The sequence below is a fragment of the Ipomoea nil genome, unplaced genomic scaffold (assembly GCF_001879475.1).
Source record: "Ipomoea nil cultivar Tokyo-kokei standard unplaced genomic scaffold, Asagao_1.1 scaffold1407, whole genome shotgun sequence".
In the NCBI taxonomy this organism is placed as follows: domain Eukaryota; kingdom Viridiplantae; phylum Streptophyta; class Magnoliopsida; order Solanales; family Convolvulaceae; genus Ipomoea; species Ipomoea nil.
In genome coordinates this window covers 6404000-6422244 of record NW_017617835.1, presented here as the reverse complement: position 1 = coordinate 6422244, position 18245 = coordinate 6404000, and the positions used below count along the sequence as shown (strand labels likewise).

At 36.8% G+C, this 18245-nt stretch overlaps 3 protein-coding genes and 1 long non-coding RNA gene across 7 annotated transcripts; 2 read left to right on the top strand and 2 right to left on the bottom strand.

Annotated features, from left to right (window-relative positions):
* The first annotated feature begins 272 nt into the window (after nucleotides 1-272).
* LOC109186107 (F-box/LRR-repeat protein At3g48880) lies at nucleotides 273-2525 on the top strand. Its single transcript, XM_019336012.1, has 3 exons — nucleotides 273-412; nucleotides 1028-1436; nucleotides 1530-2525. Exons 2-3 carry the CDS (start codon nucleotides 1078-1080, stop codon nucleotides 2083-2085), a joined length of 915 nt encoding a protein of 304 aa, XP_019191557.1. The 5' UTR covers nucleotides 273-412; nucleotides 1028-1077; the 3' UTR covers nucleotides 2086-2525.
* A 1345-nt stretch (nucleotides 2526-3870) lies between these two features.
* Nucleotides 3871-8834, top strand: LOC109186561 (methyl-CpG-binding domain-containing protein 13). Of its 4 annotated transcripts, XM_019336596.1 has the most exons (7): nucleotides 3871-4127; nucleotides 4829-4855; nucleotides 5113-5208; nucleotides 5291-5386; nucleotides 6187-6333; nucleotides 7153-7309; nucleotides 7495-8834. In XM_019336596.1, the coding sequence occupies exons 3-7, from the start codon at nucleotides 5185-5187 to the stop codon at nucleotides 8550-8552; spliced, it is 1482 nt and encodes a 493-aa protein (XP_019192141.1). In that variant the 5' UTR covers nucleotides 3871-4127; nucleotides 4829-4855; nucleotides 5113-5184; the 3' UTR covers nucleotides 8553-8834. The 4 variants fall into 4 exon arrangements, with proteins under 4 accessions (XP_019192141.1, XP_019192140.1, XP_019192139.1 ...); XM_019336595.1 differs by lacking the exon at nucleotides 4829-4855; XM_019336594.1 differs by lacking the exons at nucleotides 3871-4127; nucleotides 4829-4855 and adding an exon at nucleotides 4231-4351 and having other exon boundaries at nucleotides 7153-7264.
* On the bottom strand, nucleotides 6767-8030 carry LOC109186566. The gene is made up of 3 exons (XR_002055147.1): nucleotides 7939-8030; nucleotides 7726-7806; nucleotides 6767-6999 (listed from the first exon to the last, which is right to left on the bottom strand). It is a non-coding gene; the product is annotated as an uncharacterized LOC109186566 (long non-coding RNA).
* Nucleotides 8826-13702, bottom strand: LOC109186563 (E3 ubiquitin-protein ligase XBAT33). The gene is made up of 10 exons (XM_019336597.1): nucleotides 13449-13702; nucleotides 13287-13346; nucleotides 13059-13130; nucleotides 12059-12243; nucleotides 11474-11634; nucleotides 11328-11386; nucleotides 11139-11185; nucleotides 10880-11023; nucleotides 10433-10524; nucleotides 8826-9794 (listed from the first exon to the last, which is right to left on the bottom strand). Exons 1-10 carry the CDS (start codon nucleotides 13623-13625, stop codon nucleotides 9247-9249), a joined length of 1545 nt encoding a protein of 514 aa, XP_019192142.1. The 5' UTR covers nucleotides 13626-13702; the 3' UTR covers nucleotides 8826-9246.
* Between the last annotated feature and the right edge of the window lie 4543 nt (nucleotides 13703-18245).

Sequence of the window (18245 nt, the reverse complement as noted above, 5' to 3'; positions counted from 1 at the left end):
ATGATAAATATGTATTGTTCAACAGTGTGTTTAGAAAATTAAAATAATATTACAAATTGGGATCTTAATCTAAATTGAATACGAACCAAACTATAATGTTAAATTAAATGATATCATTTTTTAATACCAAAATACCAAAATCAAAACCGAAAAAATCAAACTAAATCCTAAATCGCCAATCCCTAAATCATGCCTTCATGGTATGAACCCGGTCCATGGTATATAGATTGTAAGGACAACCTTATGGGTTTGACTGTCTTTTAGAAATTAGAAGTAGCCCATTTCTTCGAAATTCGAACATCTTTCCCTTCCCCTCATCTTACACTCGGTCTCAGAAATTCAGAAAAGCCAAAAGCTCTCAACTTTCATTCAAGACACAGACTGAATTCAGGAATGGCCTTCGTATAAAAGGGTTAATTTTCCATCCCCATTTCTTTGCATATCACTACTTACGTGTTCTTCGTATTAAGAATGGTTTCTTCGTTCTTATTGCCCTGTTTGAAATTCAAAATTAGATCGAGACAGATCTTGATTCACGACATTTTTCACTAATGAGTAAAATAATTTTGTTTGAAAATTGATGAGTTACTTATACGTGAGTTGTTATTTCTTGATAAATTGTTAGCTGCGGTTTTTTTTTTCCCTTCCAAATTTTCAGCTTTCCTCTCATTGTTGTTACTGATGAATTCCAGGTATCTTTTCTTGGACGAACGGGCATCTATTTGTGATCATTAATTGCTCAAATTTAGTGCTCAATTGTATTTGAAAGTTACTTAGCTGGACGTTTTCTTGTCGAATTGCAAGAGAAATACTGATTTCCTTTGTATTGTTACTTGTGTTTGCTGTTTTTTTTTTTTTTTTTTTGGGGCATTAGAAATTCAACATGAGATGGCTCTGCATAATTCATTTTATAAATTTAAATGTGTAAATAAATTATTCAATAAGATTGATTGTTGATTGAGTGGCATTGAGTCTCTTATTTGTACACTGGGTACTGAAATTGCTTGTTCTTTTCTTGTTTAAATAGGCACATCTTTCTGCACAGACTTATCAGCGGCTTTGAACAGAGTTTATAAAATGGAGGATAGAGAATATTCTGAGAGGAAATGGGAAGACATGGATATTGACGTGCTGGTGAAGATATTTCAGTCTTTTGACATATTTCAGTTGACTTCTGGGATTGGCCAAGTCTGTAGCGCATGGCGTCTTGCCTGCTGTGATCCTATACTTTGGAAGACACTTGATATTTCTATGATTAAATCAAACTTCATTAAAATCCCATTGGAGCCGTATGTATATGTGGGTGATCAGTCTGATAAAACATTAACCCGACTCTTGAAGATTGCTCTGAACCTCAGCCGTGGAAACATTCTCACTCTCATTTTCCATTACAATCTGTATGTAAGCGATGTTCAGTTGACATATACAGCAGAAAGGTAATTCCTAGAAATCCCTTTTGTATATGTGTTAAGTGTGGTATGAATGAATGTAAGCGATATTGGGCAAATTACCCTCAATTTCTCTTGCAGGTCCCCACAGCTTAAACGTCTTGTTATGCCTGCTTGGAACAAAATTAAAAAGACTGGAATATGCAGCGCAATTCGCATGTGGAAAAATCTTGAATCACTGACAATGCCTAGCATAGCAAATCCTCCCTACCTTTTGGAGGAGATTTCAAAGAGCTGTAAGAACTTTGCTGAGCTCAAGATAATGGGACCTTGTGACATTGTGTTTGCATCTTCAATAGCTGCATTTCTTCCAGACCTAAAAGTTTTGAGCCTGCGGTGTTCAGTGCTATACAAAGAAGCTTTGCTCATCATCTTGGAGGGGTTACCAAAGTTGGAAGTGCTCAACATATCTCACTGCCTACTGTTTGAACGCCCTCCCCCTGCACCCCGCAAAGTTGTTAATGAGTTTGATGAATCAATTCGTGAAAGGGCTTCTAGGCTGCGCAAGTTTTTAACGTGCATGAGTGATATATGCAGCATGTGTCAGCGCACTAGAAATGATGAAGGGCTGATTAGGTGGTACAAATATGAAGAAGACCTCTGGAAAGAAGATGAGGTGAGATCTCTTGCAATCTGAAAGTGCTCCTCCAACTTTTGGTAACTTTGGTGTAGTGTGTGTACTTGGTGTATCAACTCTAAGAAAGAGAATAAGACTATTATGAACATCAACATCCAGTTGTGGATTCTGTAGTGATCAGCCAGTGATGAATGTTCATTCAGCTGCTATGCTAGGTAGTTGAGGAGAAAGGGTAACACAGTTGTTGATAGGAGTTTATTGAAAACAAAGAAAAATTATGTAGGAGTTATTGAAAGCAATATTTTTCTTTCTCTTAAAGGATGGTTTTTTTTCTGATTAGTTGAACTGTAAAGTCGTCTTGTTATTCAAAATGAGAGTTTTTTTTGCCAATATAGTTTGCTTAAAAGAAGCTGTTGTCTCTTTTTAGTATTTGGTCTATGTAATGGTTGTTAGAATAGACAAACAAATTTTAATAAATGACGGGTCAGATTGCATTCTTTGATGTTAGTTTATATGATTCATAGTGTTGTTATTTTTTCGTGTTCGTTTGTTAATATTTTTAGAGTATTCATGTTCAAACATGAATAATTTATCAAAAGATTTGTTTGCTAACACCCTAATAATAATAATTCAAAGAGGATTGAAGAGTAGTCATATTTAGCAATTAGCATTGGCCGGTCTGCAAATACAAAATGACAAGACAGGAAAATATTCTTACAATCAAGTATGGTTGAACTATAAATCCTTGACCATTTTAGCTCCATCTTCCTGCAAAAAATCATATGCTTTTTGATTGTCTTTCACTTTTATAATAAATATATTCACACTTGCTGCTCTGTGTCGTTCCGTTGGGCTTGGGCCATTAAAGCAAAAGGTAACAGTTAGTGGGAATGCATTATGAATATAGGCCGGCGCGATTGGGGAAGTTGGTTTTCTGCGGGCCCAATATGAAAATGGCCGGCCCTTCAAACGTCGGCAAATTATGCTGTGCATCCGTATGCATCATGCATGGTGCATACGGATGCAAAAACGACGTCGTTTTAATAAAACGCGCCTCCCCTTAAAAGAAAAAAAATCAGGTTCGATTCCCAACAACAACATATGAACTAAAATTCCATAATCGATGAATTATAATTCCATAATTTAATCTATGAACTAAAAATTTCAGAATGAATGAACTAAAATTCCATATAATAATCTATAAACTAAAATTTCAGAATCGATGAACTACAATTCCATAATCGATGAACTATAATTCCATAATCAATGAACTATAATTTCATAATCTATGAACTAAAATTCCAGAATGAATGAACAATATAATGTTGTTGCTGGGAATCGAACTTGAAATTTTTTTAAAGAAGAGACGCGCGTTTTTTAATAAAACGACGTCGTTTTGGCATCCGTATGCACCATGCATGGTGCATACTGATGCACAGCATAACTATCCTCAAACGTCCGACACGACAACATAGTCCATAGATAAACTACCTACCTACCATTCCTATTTCCTACCAACCGCTGCCCATTTCATTTGCACGATTTTGAAATATTTTTGTATCAAGAGACAAAGAGGCAGATTGAGGAGATGGCATCTTCTTCAACTTTTATAAAATTTCTCATTCCACTGTATGTATAGGTGGTGGTTGAGATTATTGCTTTGCTTTCGTATCAAACACAATAATAAATAATATTAAATGTAAAAAAACAAATCGGGACGAAGGAATAACAAGGAAGGAAGCATTGGGCATTGGGTGGTAATGGTATAGCACTATAGTGTATAGTGTATAGTGTTGGTTTTCCTGGAAATCCTTTTTTAGTGTACACTACTTAATTACTTTTGGTTTTAGCAATTGGCAGTCACGTGTTTCTGGCTGGTCTGGATTCATTGCAATTTGCTGTGTGCTCTCACCTCCGCTCCTGCGTTTCTACTCTAAACATAAACACTAACCTGTAACCCCACTCCAATCCCCATCTCCCTCCCACCTTCTCTCAACACCGCCGCGCCGATCCTCCTTTCCACTTTCTTTATTGTGAGAGCTACATACTGGGATTCGCACACACAACATTTCTGTGAAGCCCTGCCGGATATAGAGGAGCTGGTGAGGATAAAGTTTCTTTTTTTCTTTTTCTGGGGAGGTTAAATTATCACTATTTTTCTGTTTGGGTTTTATTTTTCGGGGGAATAGTTATTTTTAGTTGAAGGTTGGTAGGAAATTTTAGGGACGGTTGTGACAGACATGGCCCATGGGGAAGAAACAGTCCTTACCGGATTGGCTTTCCTGCAGCTTGGAAAATGGATGTTAATGGGAAGAAAGACGACAAGGTTAATTATCTAATTGCCATGTCTCTATTCTCGCCTCATATACCATACATAGATTCTTCAATTCGTTTCAGATCTTTAACTTGCAATTTATCAGCACTCATCCTGCCCCCACTTAACTTTTCTTCATTTATCCTTGTTGCCGGAGTTATTAGTTGAATTTTAATTGATGTGCGTTTGGGGACTAGACTGACTTGTGGATTTATTGGAAAATAGTATGCATGTTAGTAATAAGTAGCAAAAGATTCGATTTTTATTGAATTCCAGTGAGACTGACTGGAGTTAGTTAGTTAGTTAGTTGTGCATCATCTCAACCGGAAGAAAGCGTGGAAGCCCCAATATTTGTTTGTTATGTGGCTAAATAACCTCAATAGCTTGGCTTTACTTACCTGGTGTTGTGTTACTGCAATTGCTGGGCTTGCTTGTAGAGGAAGAGATTCTTGATTGGGAGAAAATTAGACTATTTTTTAAATGTCCAAGCTATAGGATGGAGGAGAGGAGAAACATGTGAGTCAAAATTTCATGTCCAAGGGTTTATTTAATTCCTTTTCAATGTAGGATTTCTGAAATTGGACATTTCAGCTCATGTAACCTTATTGGAGTTTGATGGAAATTTACAAACTTTTCATATTTTCCAACTTCAATACTATTAAATATATGAAGAATGAACTAATTTAGATTCTTTTCCTTCTTTATTCCCTCCTTTTTTATTTGGGAAACTACCACCTTTTTATGTTTGAATATGTTTCTCGTGTTTGTTGTAGTGTTACACTGATCCCTCCAAAAAATTTAAATTATACTATAAGGCGGATGCTCTCCGCCATATCAGTAAGGAGATGAAGAATAAAGGCAGTGGAAAGGTGATTTCAATAACTCTTTTATTATGACTCAACCTTATTTTTTTTCCCCAATCTTATTTTCTTATATTCTTGCAAAAACTAGTTCAAAGTTGAGAAGGTTATAGCTGAAGGCTTACCTCCAGGATGGACCAAGGAAATAAGAGTTAAGAAGAAGGGTGGCAAGACAAGGAAAGACCCGGTACTGAATTCTAGATATTTGTCTCTTTTTTTATTTTTAATTTTTGGTTTAGGGTTTAGGGTTTTAGTACCCTAATTATCTTGAATTCTTGTCCAGCATTGGCATGCATATACTTGCTGATGGATATATTGGACCCGGATCGAACCGACCCGGAGAGACGGACCCGAGAAGCCCCTCGGCCCAGTCAATTGGGCCGTGGCCGAGTTGGCCCAAGGCATCTCGGCCTTGGGCCGAGTCGGCCACAGATGGGCTCGGTACACCCGAGCCCACCACCATGGACTCGGCCCCTGCCGAGCCGGTCCATGGTGGACTCGGCTAGGCCGAGCTCGGCACGTGCCCAGCTCGGCCGTGCCGAGTCGGCCCGCCTTGGACCCGGTCCCGGAGGGGACGCGGTCAAAGCGGGCCGATCCAACTAACCCCGATCCTAGGGGTGCGGTTAGGGGGTTTGAGCTGATATAAAAGGACTCCCTCTTGTCCTAAACAGGGACACACAACACAACACAACAGATTCCTGAATTGCTATCTTCTAGCCTTATTGTCCTAATCAAGCCTTGTAATAGCTTATTAGCGATAATTAATACAATATACGGTCCCTGCGACCTTATTATATCTCTGCGTCGTATTATTTATTTCGTACGTATACTTATCCGGGTTTGATAATTCGGGCTACCCCCGGGGAATTAAATCCATCACTTGCAATCTTCAAATTGATGTACTTTGTTTTGTTCTTCGATCTGTATTCTGCATTTCTGCCATTTCAATCAAAATCTAAAAAATTAACAAATATATTATTTGTGCAGTATTATATTGATCCTGAGAGTGGGCAAGTCTTCCGCTCTTTGAAGGAAGTTTTTCGCTACCTTGGAACTAAAGATTGTAGTAAGGCTGAACCTGAACTCAAGGATCAAGGTCCCAACAATGTGGAAGCTGGTGGTTCTCTTTCATCTGTAAGTCTGAATGGCCATATATTTCTTGCTAGGTCCCATAATTTTTTATTTATTTTTAAATGAAACACCATATGGGTGGTTATGTTACATGTTAGGTATCACTGTAAAAGCGTTGCTCTTGTTGTATCCTTCTTATGAAATGGTCAGTTCTTATCTAAGCCATCCAAATGGAAATTCAGCAGAGATAGTAGTGTGATGAAGCATGTATATATATCCATACAACCAAATATTATGCATTTTGCTTAAGAGGAATTTCTTCTTTATGAGTTTAAAAGATTCGACGACTCCAGAGAAGACCCTGCTTGATTTGTGCCATTTCTTGATAGCATGTAGCTAGGGGAATGCTACAAGTTGTCTGATTACTCTTCTTGTCTATATTAGAATGCTGATGTCAGAACCCAAAGTGGTTTACGTATCAACTGCGCCAAGTTCGTGGCATTTTGTATGTAGTGGAAACTCTAGGAATTCATTACTTCCTTTTTCTATCTTCTTTTGTCATGCTAAATATTTGTTGATGTTTTCAGATCTCTACCAACTTCTGGTCTCTGTTTCCTTTGTTAAAATAGCGGCGCAGCTCAGACTCATAATACAGTGCGTTCTTTGTCAAATTTTAATACAAATTCCCTCCCTCACTTAGCATCTTCCCTCTGAAAACTTCACTTCTTCCTGTTTAAGGCAAACACCTCAATATTAGTATGTTTCCATGAGTTAAGTCTTTATGATGATGATGTTTCAGTATCACTTGAGAGTTGAGATATGTTCCTCTGAAATCTTTCGTCAAGATTTAAACGTTTATTTTTTGTATTTGTCATTTTCTAGTTACCTTCTGAAGCTGAAGAACAGAAAGTGGGTGAAAGCAAAGCAGCAGATGGACAGATTGCTATGAATGAGAGACTCAAGTTGGGCGAGGAACACGTTATAAAGCCCAATGGTACAGAATGCTGTACATCACCCCCGGGAAAGACTACTCACCTGCGTAAAATCTCTGAACTACTTTCAGTGCCACTTTGAGAGTGTATTTAATTATTTTGTCAGCTCATTTTAACACTTAAAAGAAAAAAAAAAATTAAATTCTTCTATGAGAGCTTAGAGTGAAAATGTGAAGAGAAGTAAAATACAACATTTGTGCTGATTGGATTGGGATTTAAACATTTGCTGCAGGTAAGAAAGGTGGTGTAATAGAGAACAATTACGTGGCACAGGTAAATAACTTGGAAAGTAACAAGGATAGTAATCCGATTGAATGCCAACTTGTTTCAGCCCACGTAGCAAGAGAACGTGGTCATGAAGAAGTGGTACCACCAGCAGGCAAGGAGGTGGTGGAAAAACATGGACATAAAATTATCCACAAAAAGAGGAAGAAATTGCGTAACAATAAAATGGCCAGCTTACCTTGCCGAACTTCCAAGCGTCTTGCTGGTATTGAAGCTGATGCATCTTTGGAACTGAAAACATATAATCAAGGCTCTCAAGCTGGAGCAACAAAACAACAGAAAGGTCAGACAAAAGCAGTTGTCACTAATAATAATTTAAATGAAGGGATTGAAAGGCCAAAGACTGGGAATGCGGCTAATGAAAAGAAACAAGAAGATGATGCTACTTTACCCCTGAAAAAGCTTCATTCTCCAGATCCAGATGGAAATGACAGAGAAGTTGGTCCTAACAGTAAAGATGGCGAGAAGACTGAAATAACTCCTGAATCATCATCATCGTCATCATGTGTCAAGGATATGTGGATGGATCCATGCATAGACTTTGCAATAAAAACTCTTACTGGTGCAATACCCATCGGAGATGAGAAGAAGGTGGATGAGACCCCACAGTCCTCCCTCAGTTGTTCATCTGCTGGAAATCCACAGTCCTCTGTGGAGTTGCCATTTGGGGGGGACATATGGGCAGATCCATGCTTTGCTTTCGCTGTAAAGACGCTTACTGGCAAAGAGATACCAATCACTGATGATTTATCTGCACAGAAGGTACTTGAGCAGCAATGCAGTGCAACGGGGCCTCAAATTACCAATGGCTTACCACAGCCTCCAAGTATTAGGCTTGATGATTTTAGGCAGGTCAATAATCTTTCAGCCCCCCGGCATTTTAACATGCCAGAGAAGCCTTTTTACAAGCCACAGGGTCCAGTAGCTCCTCCTCCTCCTCCTTCTGCATACCAGAACAATTGGCTCGCTAAATTCGGTTCAAACCAGCCTTCATCACTGTGTTGAGGACACAACAATTCTGTGAACTTAGAAAACTGTGGGGTTATCAGGCAGAGTAGCAATTCTGTTGTAATGTTGTGTGTTAGTGTAGTGTGTATGTTGAAGCGTTAGTGGTAGTGTTCTCTCTTCAAAATCAAGACAGTTGATTTTATTAAATAAATACTGGGCAGAACATAATTCAGTTTATCACAATTGCTTGGTGTGGATGCAACCAATAGTTCAGTTCAGATAGTGGATTGTGAGATACTGAGCTAGCTAGCTAAATAAATGTATATTTTGTAGAATGATGCAAATATATTTCCTTCCCTTACATTCACTTGTTTATCAGCAGCTTTACACACCCACCACCCTAAGGATTCACATTTACAAACATCACTAATCTCCTAGAAACAATACAAAATGCTCACTTACTACAGACGGGGCCTCGGCCTCCAACTACAAATGCCAATCTTGTATATTTCAACCACACTGTATTCTCAATGTTGGATTACTTTAAAAGCCACCACCCAGAGGCCATGCGTCTTTAGGCAATCTAATATGGGTCAAGACATTGCAATTCCTGACCTGGATAATTTATCACAACACCAGCCAAGCCAAGCCAAGAGAACAACATGCGAAAGTATGGTGATTTCATCGTTAACTGCTCTGTTCACAAAGTTCCATCCCTCTATGGATATGTTTCCAAACCAAGGGGGGTGGTTCAAGCATTAATTTCAGCATTACACTGATTCTCCCTGCTGCAGCTCCTTCTGCCCCAAAACATGCTTGAGCACGTAGTTTTCTCCAACCTTACTCCTCCCATCTTCTCTTGCTCCTCTGATGTCGATTCTGATTGATGGTGAGACCCCTCTTGAACTTCATTATCTCTGGATTCAAAAGTCGGGCATGGCCCCTCATTGCATGTGCACAAAGGGATAGCAACAGAAGGAAAGGGGTTACACGTGGCAGGACAAAAAATATCTGAAGAAACTGAAGCTACACGGTTCCTTCTAATATTCTGTGCACTGCTAGATGTTGAATGGTTGTCGTCTTGCTCATCAGTATGAAGCATGCATGGCGTACATAAGCTTAGTGATATGTGCAATCTAATTTCCTTTGATGAACAACCAGGTAGTTTCACAAACGAGACAATCCCATGTCTGCAAAGTGGGCATGGAATGGAGCCAGGTGGACCCAACAATTCAGATGGGACATTGCTTGCAGAGCAAAGGTACAGAGCACATCTCACACAAAGTGCATGCCCACAACCTGAAAGTGTACAGCATAGTAGGAATCAAGATTTCACTCCCTAATTTTTTTAATTTGTTCCAACAGTCGCAAGTAAAATTCTATTCTGTACTAATAGCCAAATTGTTAAAGCACGCTATCATGCAAAATCATTTGATATCTATCATGAAGTTCATGAATCGAAGTGGTTGAGTTTTGGGATCTAACAATATCCACCTTCCACCTATCAATTTTAAAATGCAAATTATCCAACGGGTTCTAGAGCCACCTTTTGCTTTATGCAAGGGTAGTAGTGAAGACATCATCACCCTAGATACCTACACTTATTGACAAGCACTGGACAACATCACCTTAGGTAGTTGCAATTATGACATGCAATAACAGGTAATTTGAGCATGGAAAAATTTTGGACAGTTCAGATGCAGAACTAGAATTGAAGGGAAAGGAAGGGGATTTCCCTATTTGAAGGAAAAGTAAAAGTGAAAGCCCTACCATGGTTCAACTCCTGTCGAATTAAATGAAAAAATAAAAACAGAATTTACTTTCCTTTACGCCACACGGAATGCAACACTTATCAACTATGGAACAGTACTGCTCTAAAAGAGGCTAGGTTTGATGTGAAAACAAAGACAAATTGAATGAGCAAAAGAAGAGTGGACCTTCAGCAGCAACAGAACATGTTCTCTCTAAGCAAACTGCACACGTATCAGCATCATCAGAAGGGGTTGCTGAGGACTGCAGCCCATACTCTCTGCAACAATGAATCCCAATAATCAATGTCATCTCCTCTTCTCAATCTCATTGCAATGCAGATATGCGTTATTAGATATCAAAGAGTAATATCATTTTTAGGCATGTGGTAATATACATATAAGTTCTGCTCTATATTTACTAGTTTTTCAAACAAGTAACAGGAGCCTATCAAATTTTAGCCTAAATTTTTCATAGGTAAGCAAATAAAGCAAATGTGCATTATACATTACTTCATTTGGTTGGTATTCACAAAATTTTATGGCCATGCAGATAACATTTGAAGCCACTCATCAAACCCCAGTAGTTGGATTGTCTAACTTGCACAACACATACATGAATGAGATGATAATTACCTGGCAATGTCAAGTACACTCAAGAGTGGCAATGACAAATAATTAGAAGATGGAAAGGACGGAATTATGGAATCAGAATTTGGGTCAAGTAATGGCTCGAGCCAATGACGCCCCCACGTCCTGGCAACATGAAGAGGAAGCCACCTGGAAAGAGAATCTATCTGTTATGCATGCCTTCATGATTGGTGTTATAGTAACTATTATCTTCATTAATTCCATGCATAGAAGTTATAAGGAGAAATTAAGTTCTAAACATTACCCATTGCAATTCAATGTCAACCGACTGGCACCTCTTGCGATTAGGATCTGCAGAATAAAGAAAAATTATTGTAAATTGATTGGAGACACCAAGTTCAAGAACATCATAGAAATGAATACTTTTTTTTCCTATTGGGTGATCGGAAGTTTCATTTTGCACCCTAGACAGGATTGTAACCACAAAAGTCACCTGACAGCATTTGAGATTTCCCCCACATGCAGCATAATGCAAAGGAGTGCTTCCAGCTCCTAGAAAATGATGTATTTGAAAATTTTGATTTAAGCTCTAAGTGAGAGCACACAAAATGTATTCCAAGCCTTATGGAAATGTTATACCTATAAGATCCATTGATGTTCCATAATGAAATGTAACAGCTGATACATTAGCATGAAGATCAAGCAGGAGCTGTACACATTCAAAATATCCATTCAATGCAGCCATATGAAGAGCAGTAATACCACCATCTGCAGACTTATTTACAAACTTTGCCAGAGCACTGCAGTGGAATAAAGCTAAATATAGTTAATGAAGAGCTAGGTATGGAACTTTATGGTAATATAGATCTTTTATTTTATTAAAATAAAATAGAAAGGAATGCTGAGTTCCTACAGCCCTTCAATGTGGGGCACAAATTTCTAAGCCAGAATAACAGGAAAGGTACTCCAAGTGTTCTCGTATAGCATTTGGGTTATTCTAGGAAAACCTCATTGGTATGATAAACTGGTAAACATTTTATTTATTTTTAACTCTCTTAAATTCCTTCAAGTTTTTCAACTAAAGTGTTATTGCATAAGAGATAAAAGAAGCCGCATTCATCATCTGAAGTCAGAGATCTAGCAATAATCTTTGCATATATACATTATAAATATGAATCATGAATCTGAAAATATAGGCCATCAGAGAAAGATTAAATCCCTTACCCCTGATCGTGTTTGCTCTTTGAATGAGAACTTTCACTTCTGTCAGCAATTGTTTCAGCATGTACAGATTCAAAAGAGGAACTGGGAACAAAATCAGCCACCACAAGTCTTATGCACCTGACATGCCCATTCACTGCTGCAAAATGAAGAGCAGTCCGCCCACTAAGATAGTCTGCTCTTGTAACCTGAGGAGGAAATGGGGCCATGGGGGAAAAGGGGAGAGGGGGTGACATAAAACCACTAAACTATTCAAAGTTGCAGATTAACCACTAGAATTTTAAAAAGCCAGCTATAGCATACTAAAAGTGGGTAATTTTGCGTTTGGACATTTTTAAGATAGCCAGTCATTGCCCATTGGAAAAAGATATCATGTCCCTCTCACTCCTCGCATGGGCAGAATGAAGGGCTTAGTTGGGAAAAGAAATTATGTGCAAATTCTTCTATTAAAATGTTGTTAAAAGTAGAAGAGCTCTATAGATTTGGCTACACAAGCCTTGGACCAGAAAGTCCACCACAATGATTCAACCACATAGTTTCTTCCAGCGGCTGTGACTTTTTTTGAAGAAGAAGCAAAACACAGAAAATGAGGGAGAAAAAACATTTTGCAAGAAGTGTATCATAAACATCTGTATTTTTACCAACCTTTAGCTTTGCCCTTGTTCTTTTTACATAGGCCAGGAGACCTCTTTTTGGCAAGTAATTGTTTCAGAAATGGCATTAATGGGAAAATTCCTCTCCATTAAAATTTGCAACCATCCAATGGTAGTTGTTTCTTGTGTACTTTATTCCCAATACCACACTGATTTAAAAATACTCCTTATAAAATTAAATGGAAAATCAACTAATCATCAAAAGGAAGGATTTTGAAAGACCATAGGGCCTCAGGGTTACTAAATTGCATTCAAAAGAAAAGACTAGAAATTTAATTATCCATTTTTAAGACATGCTATAATCTGCAGGGATTAAAAAAAAATGGAGGTATAGTAAGAAGTAAACTCACATTGCATCTAAACAGAAGAAGAGTTTGAACAACTTCCCAGTGGCCATACCGACATGCTTGCATCAACGCCGTCTTGAGAATACAAATCAAGAATCAGATTTAACATAAAGATGAATCAATGTGAAGCATTTATGCAAAACGAAAATTGAACACATATTCCCCAAAAAGATGAGGTCTTCAGCTCAAAATGATGATATGATCGACTAACCAGGCAACACCCAATCTTACCTGACCACAGTAGTTTTTAGAATTCACATCTGCACCATTCTCAAGCAGCAATGCGACAATCTGAAAATTTGCACAATTAAGACGGAAAAGGAAAAGGAAAAAGATGAGGAAATTGAAAATGAATTATGAGGCAGAGTGAGAGAAAATGGATATGAGTATGACCTCGTTGTGACCCTTAGCAGCTGCAAAGTGAAGAGGCGAGTTGAGGCCACCAAAAGTGGAGTACTTTGCTAAATACGGGTTGCAATCAAGCAGCATCTTGGCTTCTACATAGTCACCGTCCCTTGCAGCTGAGACTAGCCGCTCTCCTGATGCAGAGCACCCAAAGGAGTTCCCCATCTTTCTTTCCCTCTCTCTTCTCTGGAACAATCTCAGTTTCTCTCTCTAAATCTCTAAGTATATACAGACGTGTGCTTATGTACGTATAAATATATATATATATAGGCAGCTTCTGTTTTTTTCTTTCCAATGTATGTAATTATGTATGCATACAAATAAAAACAAAACAGAAAAGGTAAAGGGTGGAAATTAGTTCAACTGCCCATTAAAAAAATTAGGAAATATGGAATAGGATGCCAAAGAAAAAACGTCATTATATAAAATGTCAATTCTAAATTTTTATTTAACTTGCAATTAGTTTTTTCAATTCACGTAATTAATAAATAAATAAATTTGCCAAGACTTTGTGATCTAGGGACACCAAGTTGCATTTCCATATAAAAGATTGTAAGAGCACCTCCATATAAAATATTGTAGGTTCGAAGCTCAGTGGATGTCATATTGTCAATGTTTATCTAAAATTTTGTTAAAAGACAATAACACAAGAAAACCACATTTGTTGGAGGGACAAAAAATCATGAACTAAAAGTTTTTGTCTATTTAAGTCGAAATACATAATAGAAGCTTAGATAAGAATTATACTTACCATTGATTTTAAGGTTTTTTTTTTTTCATTTACAAAATATATTTTCTAGTTAGCCTTCAAGTTCGACTTATAATCTAGTATTGTTCTATACAAGTTTTGTTGGATCTTTAAACAGGTACACAATAAAAGAAATAAGCATAGACAAGATCCAATAACAATACTAATCAAAAAGTAATGAAACAATATGTTAGGTATCGGTCGGGTTGGTCGAGTTCAGTCCCTGCTCGATTCGAGACATATGGCGCTGTGGCTTACCATAGAGAGATGTGGTTAAATGGTTAATGTCCACCTACTTATTACCAATTAGTTTTGAGTAGGATATGGCAACGAGGTACCATAGAACTCTGTGGTTAAGGGTGCTTGACTTCCGAATCTCGGGGTAGGTGATCCCTCTGAGATCCAACACAATAATACATGAAATAAGAGCCAATAAAATAAAAAATTGTAGGTGGTATTGTTTCTTAAAATGAATGATTCATATTATTTTGATTTTAGTATTTTTTTTTTATGATTTTTCTTATTTACCTTCTATTATATTATTTTCTTCCCTTTTTTTTTTTGAATGCTACTAGCTCGATTACATTGTAGTATCTGTTCATATACTTTCTCAACCTACTGAAACACAGAGAGCTAATAACGCCTCCACTGAGGCTCGAACTTACAACCTTCCAAATGGAAGTCCAACCCGGATACCATATTATTTTCTTCCCTTAAATAACCTAAATTCCGTTCGTATAAACTTTAATAACGGAATATTCCGTTAACTATTTATTATTCATTATAAAAAATTAAAAAAGAGATATAATTTTATTACTTATATTATCTTTATTTTCTACGGAGTATCATTCAAAGATTCATTACCTTCAAAGTTATTAATTTATTATATTCACTACATTGTACATTGTCTTTTTTTTTTTTCTTTGCATTATCTTGTAATTAAATATTAAATTTATAATACAAAATATGTTGTTATATATATTTATTTACCAAGTATTTTATACAAATATAATAAATATTACGGAGTAATATTTTGTTCAATACTTTCACATGATAAATTATGACACACATCTCACAACGCATTAAACATGTAGCGGAAAAACTACAACTACCAAATATTAATATGTGCTTGTAAGCTAAAGAGTTAATAGTACAACTAAGATCCCATCATATATACAACAAAACAAATCTAAAGCTTCTCACACCATAATCTCATTGCACGATGAATCCATCTATGCTACCACCCGTAACCCAATTGCACAAGGCACACTACAAAAAAAAAAATTAAAAAAATGACATGTACTGAAGATGAAGACAACGACAATATAATGCTACCCAAAAGAGACTTAAGAAGAATTAGAAAAGTTTAAACCAAAAGTAGTATTTATTTAGACTATCGTTTTTAGACTAAGTATTTAGACTAGCGTTATTACAAAGTTGCAAACATTTATTTTAGTAACAATATAATCAATCTCTCACATGTTATCTCGCATTTATATACTTTAAATTACCAATTTAAATAAACAAATTCAATATTTATTTACCTATGCATGAACATTCCCGATATAATATTACATTGATATACTTTGAAATACTTATTTAATTAAAAATAATCATCAGGCATTATTCCATTCGAGCAAAACGCGTAAAATAACTAGCCTTGGTAATGTGCTCCAGCCATATTCATAGGATATTTTAAATTTGGCAGAAACTAGAAAGACATATAAATTAGGATATTTTAATAAGAGAAACCGATCCCACTAGTGACGATCCCTACTAGTGACGATTCCGATAATAGGGTAGCTCAAGTGGCAAATGAGCTCTCTTTGTGGGGGAGAATTCCCGATAACTCAGGTTTGATTCCCACTAGTGACGATCCCCTTTGGGCTAGCTTCTGTGCCTCTCAGAGCGAACCGGGTGGACCTGGACGGTTAAACGGATAAAGAAAGACTCAGACCACAATGTTTGGTTGACACACACAAAAAAAAAAAAAAAACAAAAAAAACAAAAAAAAAAAACCGATACAGAATATTAATGGGTATAGTCTAAGATATATGGAATATTTTATTTAAAAAAATTAGCTTCTATGGTTAATAGCATTTGTATATTGATGCGGGACTGTGGATTGATTATTTTCTCATATATTTTGTTTCTTTAGTACGGTCCAGCAACTTGGACTGTTGCAATATACAACATTATTGACGGGGTTACAACTTGTCACCGAAATTGACTTCTTGATATTATTATAAGATTAAATGTTTGGAAATTATAAAATATAATATGCTGCCCGGGCCAATTTTAAAAGCATGAACGCGTGGTGTTTTGGATCGGAGTATGAACAAATTAAAGGTGCTGACAATAGCAACCAACTGAGTTTATATTTATTTATATATATATAGAAAAACGCTCATATGTGGTCATGTCATTAGGTGTGATCGTGTGGTCGTATCTGTGTTGTTGAATCAGTTTAATCTAAAGACTGTGGTAATTATGAGGATTTTCGCGCGTTTTAGTAAGTGGGGGTGTTATGGTAATTACAGTGACCATTTATAGTGGGCGGGTTCTAGAATACACCAACAGTGTTGACAACATACACCAATAGTGTAATAAAACACACCACAGTGAAATACACCAATGGTGTATTCCCGTGTTATGGTAATTACAGTGGCCATTTATAGCGGTCGAGTTCCAGAATACACCAACAGTGTTGACAACATGCACCAATAGTGTAATAAAACACACAACAATGTGATTTTCCTTATTCCGGTGTTTTATGACAAGTTTACCCTTACAGTTCGCTGGGTAGGAGAATGTGCGCGAAAATACTGGAAAAATCTTGATTAATATGATTCATTAGATCTATCTAATCTAATGGTCTATAATTGACCATATGACCACACCTAACAACATGGCCACATGTGATCACTCCTCTATATATATATATATGGTCAAGTTTTTATAAAAAACGCGTCATTAGATATGAATAAATACACCATACAGTGTTCGGGAATACGCTATTGGTGTGTTTCACTGTGGTGTGTTTTATTACACTATTGGTGCATGTTGTCAATATTATTGGTGTATTCTAGAATCCGGCCGCTATAAATTACCACTGTAATTACCATAACACCCCCACTTACCAAAACGCGCAAAAATCCTCAAAATTAGCCACTGCCGTTAGATTAAACTGATTCAGCGACACAGATACGACCACACCGCCACACCTAATGACATGATCACATATGAGCGTTCTTCTATATATATATATAAATCCAATAATAGTTAACAATATACGGTTTAGTATATAGTATACCAACAAATGCACCATCTGCATGCATATACATATACTTATACTCCGTATATTAATTAATTGTAATAATCATAATCATATGTCGCAATCAAGTTGGAGAGAGCAAGTATACGTCCAAGCCAAATTGTATTAATTAAACTAAAATAGTGATGAGTACTTTGAAAAAGAGAGCCGAGCTAAGCTTAAATCATGGATGATTAAAACATAATAATCTTGAGAAATCATAAAGTATTATTATTGTGGGTAGCATAGATGATGTCGTGTATATATACTGAGAAAAAACATTATAATATTGCCCAATTTCAGTACAAAGTTTTCTACCCATCCAACAAAATGAAATCTGCAAGCTAGCAATGCAAGAAACCAGGGAGTAGTACATAATTAGTTGAGGTGATAATGCAACTCAGATCAAGTTGGTTATGAAAGAGACCCTTGAGCTGTTTCAATGGACGACTGACCATAGAACTGTAGAATAGAATGAAGAATAATTTAGTGGAAAACACACCTAAAATGTACCAACAAGTCAAGGAAAAGTTTTGACTAAAGCCTACCTAACTACCGCTATATATATGTGAAACAACAATTAGATTAATTAAGGACCAGGACTATGTGGTCCAATGGTACCCGGGTTGGACTTTCATGTGGAAGGTTGTGAATTCGAGCTTCAGTGGAGGCGTTATTAGCTCTTTGGGTTTCAATAGGTTGAGAAAGTATATGAACAGATACT

What these genes read in the sequence shown, in the direction of transcription:
- LOC109186561 (XM_019336593.1), top strand. Translation starts at nt 4,322, where the DNA reads ATGGATGTTAATGGGAAGAAAGACGACAAG. An exon ending in ATGGGAAGAAAGACGACAAG is followed by an intron (nt 4,352 to 5,112) that starts GTTAATTATCTA and finishes TGTTTGTTGTAG; the next exon opens with TGTTACACTGATCCCTCCAA. An exon ending in GCAAGACAAGGAAAGACCCG is followed by an intron (nt 5,387 to 6,186) that starts GTACTGAATTCT and finishes TTATTTGTGCAG; the next exon opens with TATTATATTGATCCTGAGAG.
- LOC109186563 (XM_019336597.1), bottom strand. Translation starts at nt 13,625, where the DNA reads ATGGGGAACTCCTTTGGGTGCTCTGCATCAGGAGAGCGGCTAGTCTCA. An exon ending in AAGAGCAAACACGATCAGGG is followed by an intron (nt 11,635 to 12,058) that starts GTAAGGGATTTA and finishes ATTCCACTGCAG; the next exon opens with TGCTCTGGCAAAGTTTGTAA. An exon ending in AGTGTACTTGACATTGCCAG is followed by an intron (nt 10,525 to 10,879) that starts GTAATTATCATC and finishes TCATTGTTGCAG; the next exon opens with AGAGTATGGGCTGCAGTCCT.
- LOC109186107 (XM_019336012.1), top strand. Translation starts at nt 1,078, where the DNA reads ATGGAGGATAGAGAATATTCTGAGAGGAAATGGGAAGACATGGATATT. An exon ending in TTGACATATACAGCAGAAAG is followed by an intron (nt 1,437 to 1,529) that starts GTAATTCCTAGA and finishes TTTCTCTTGCAG; the next exon opens with GTCCCCACAGCTTAAACGTC.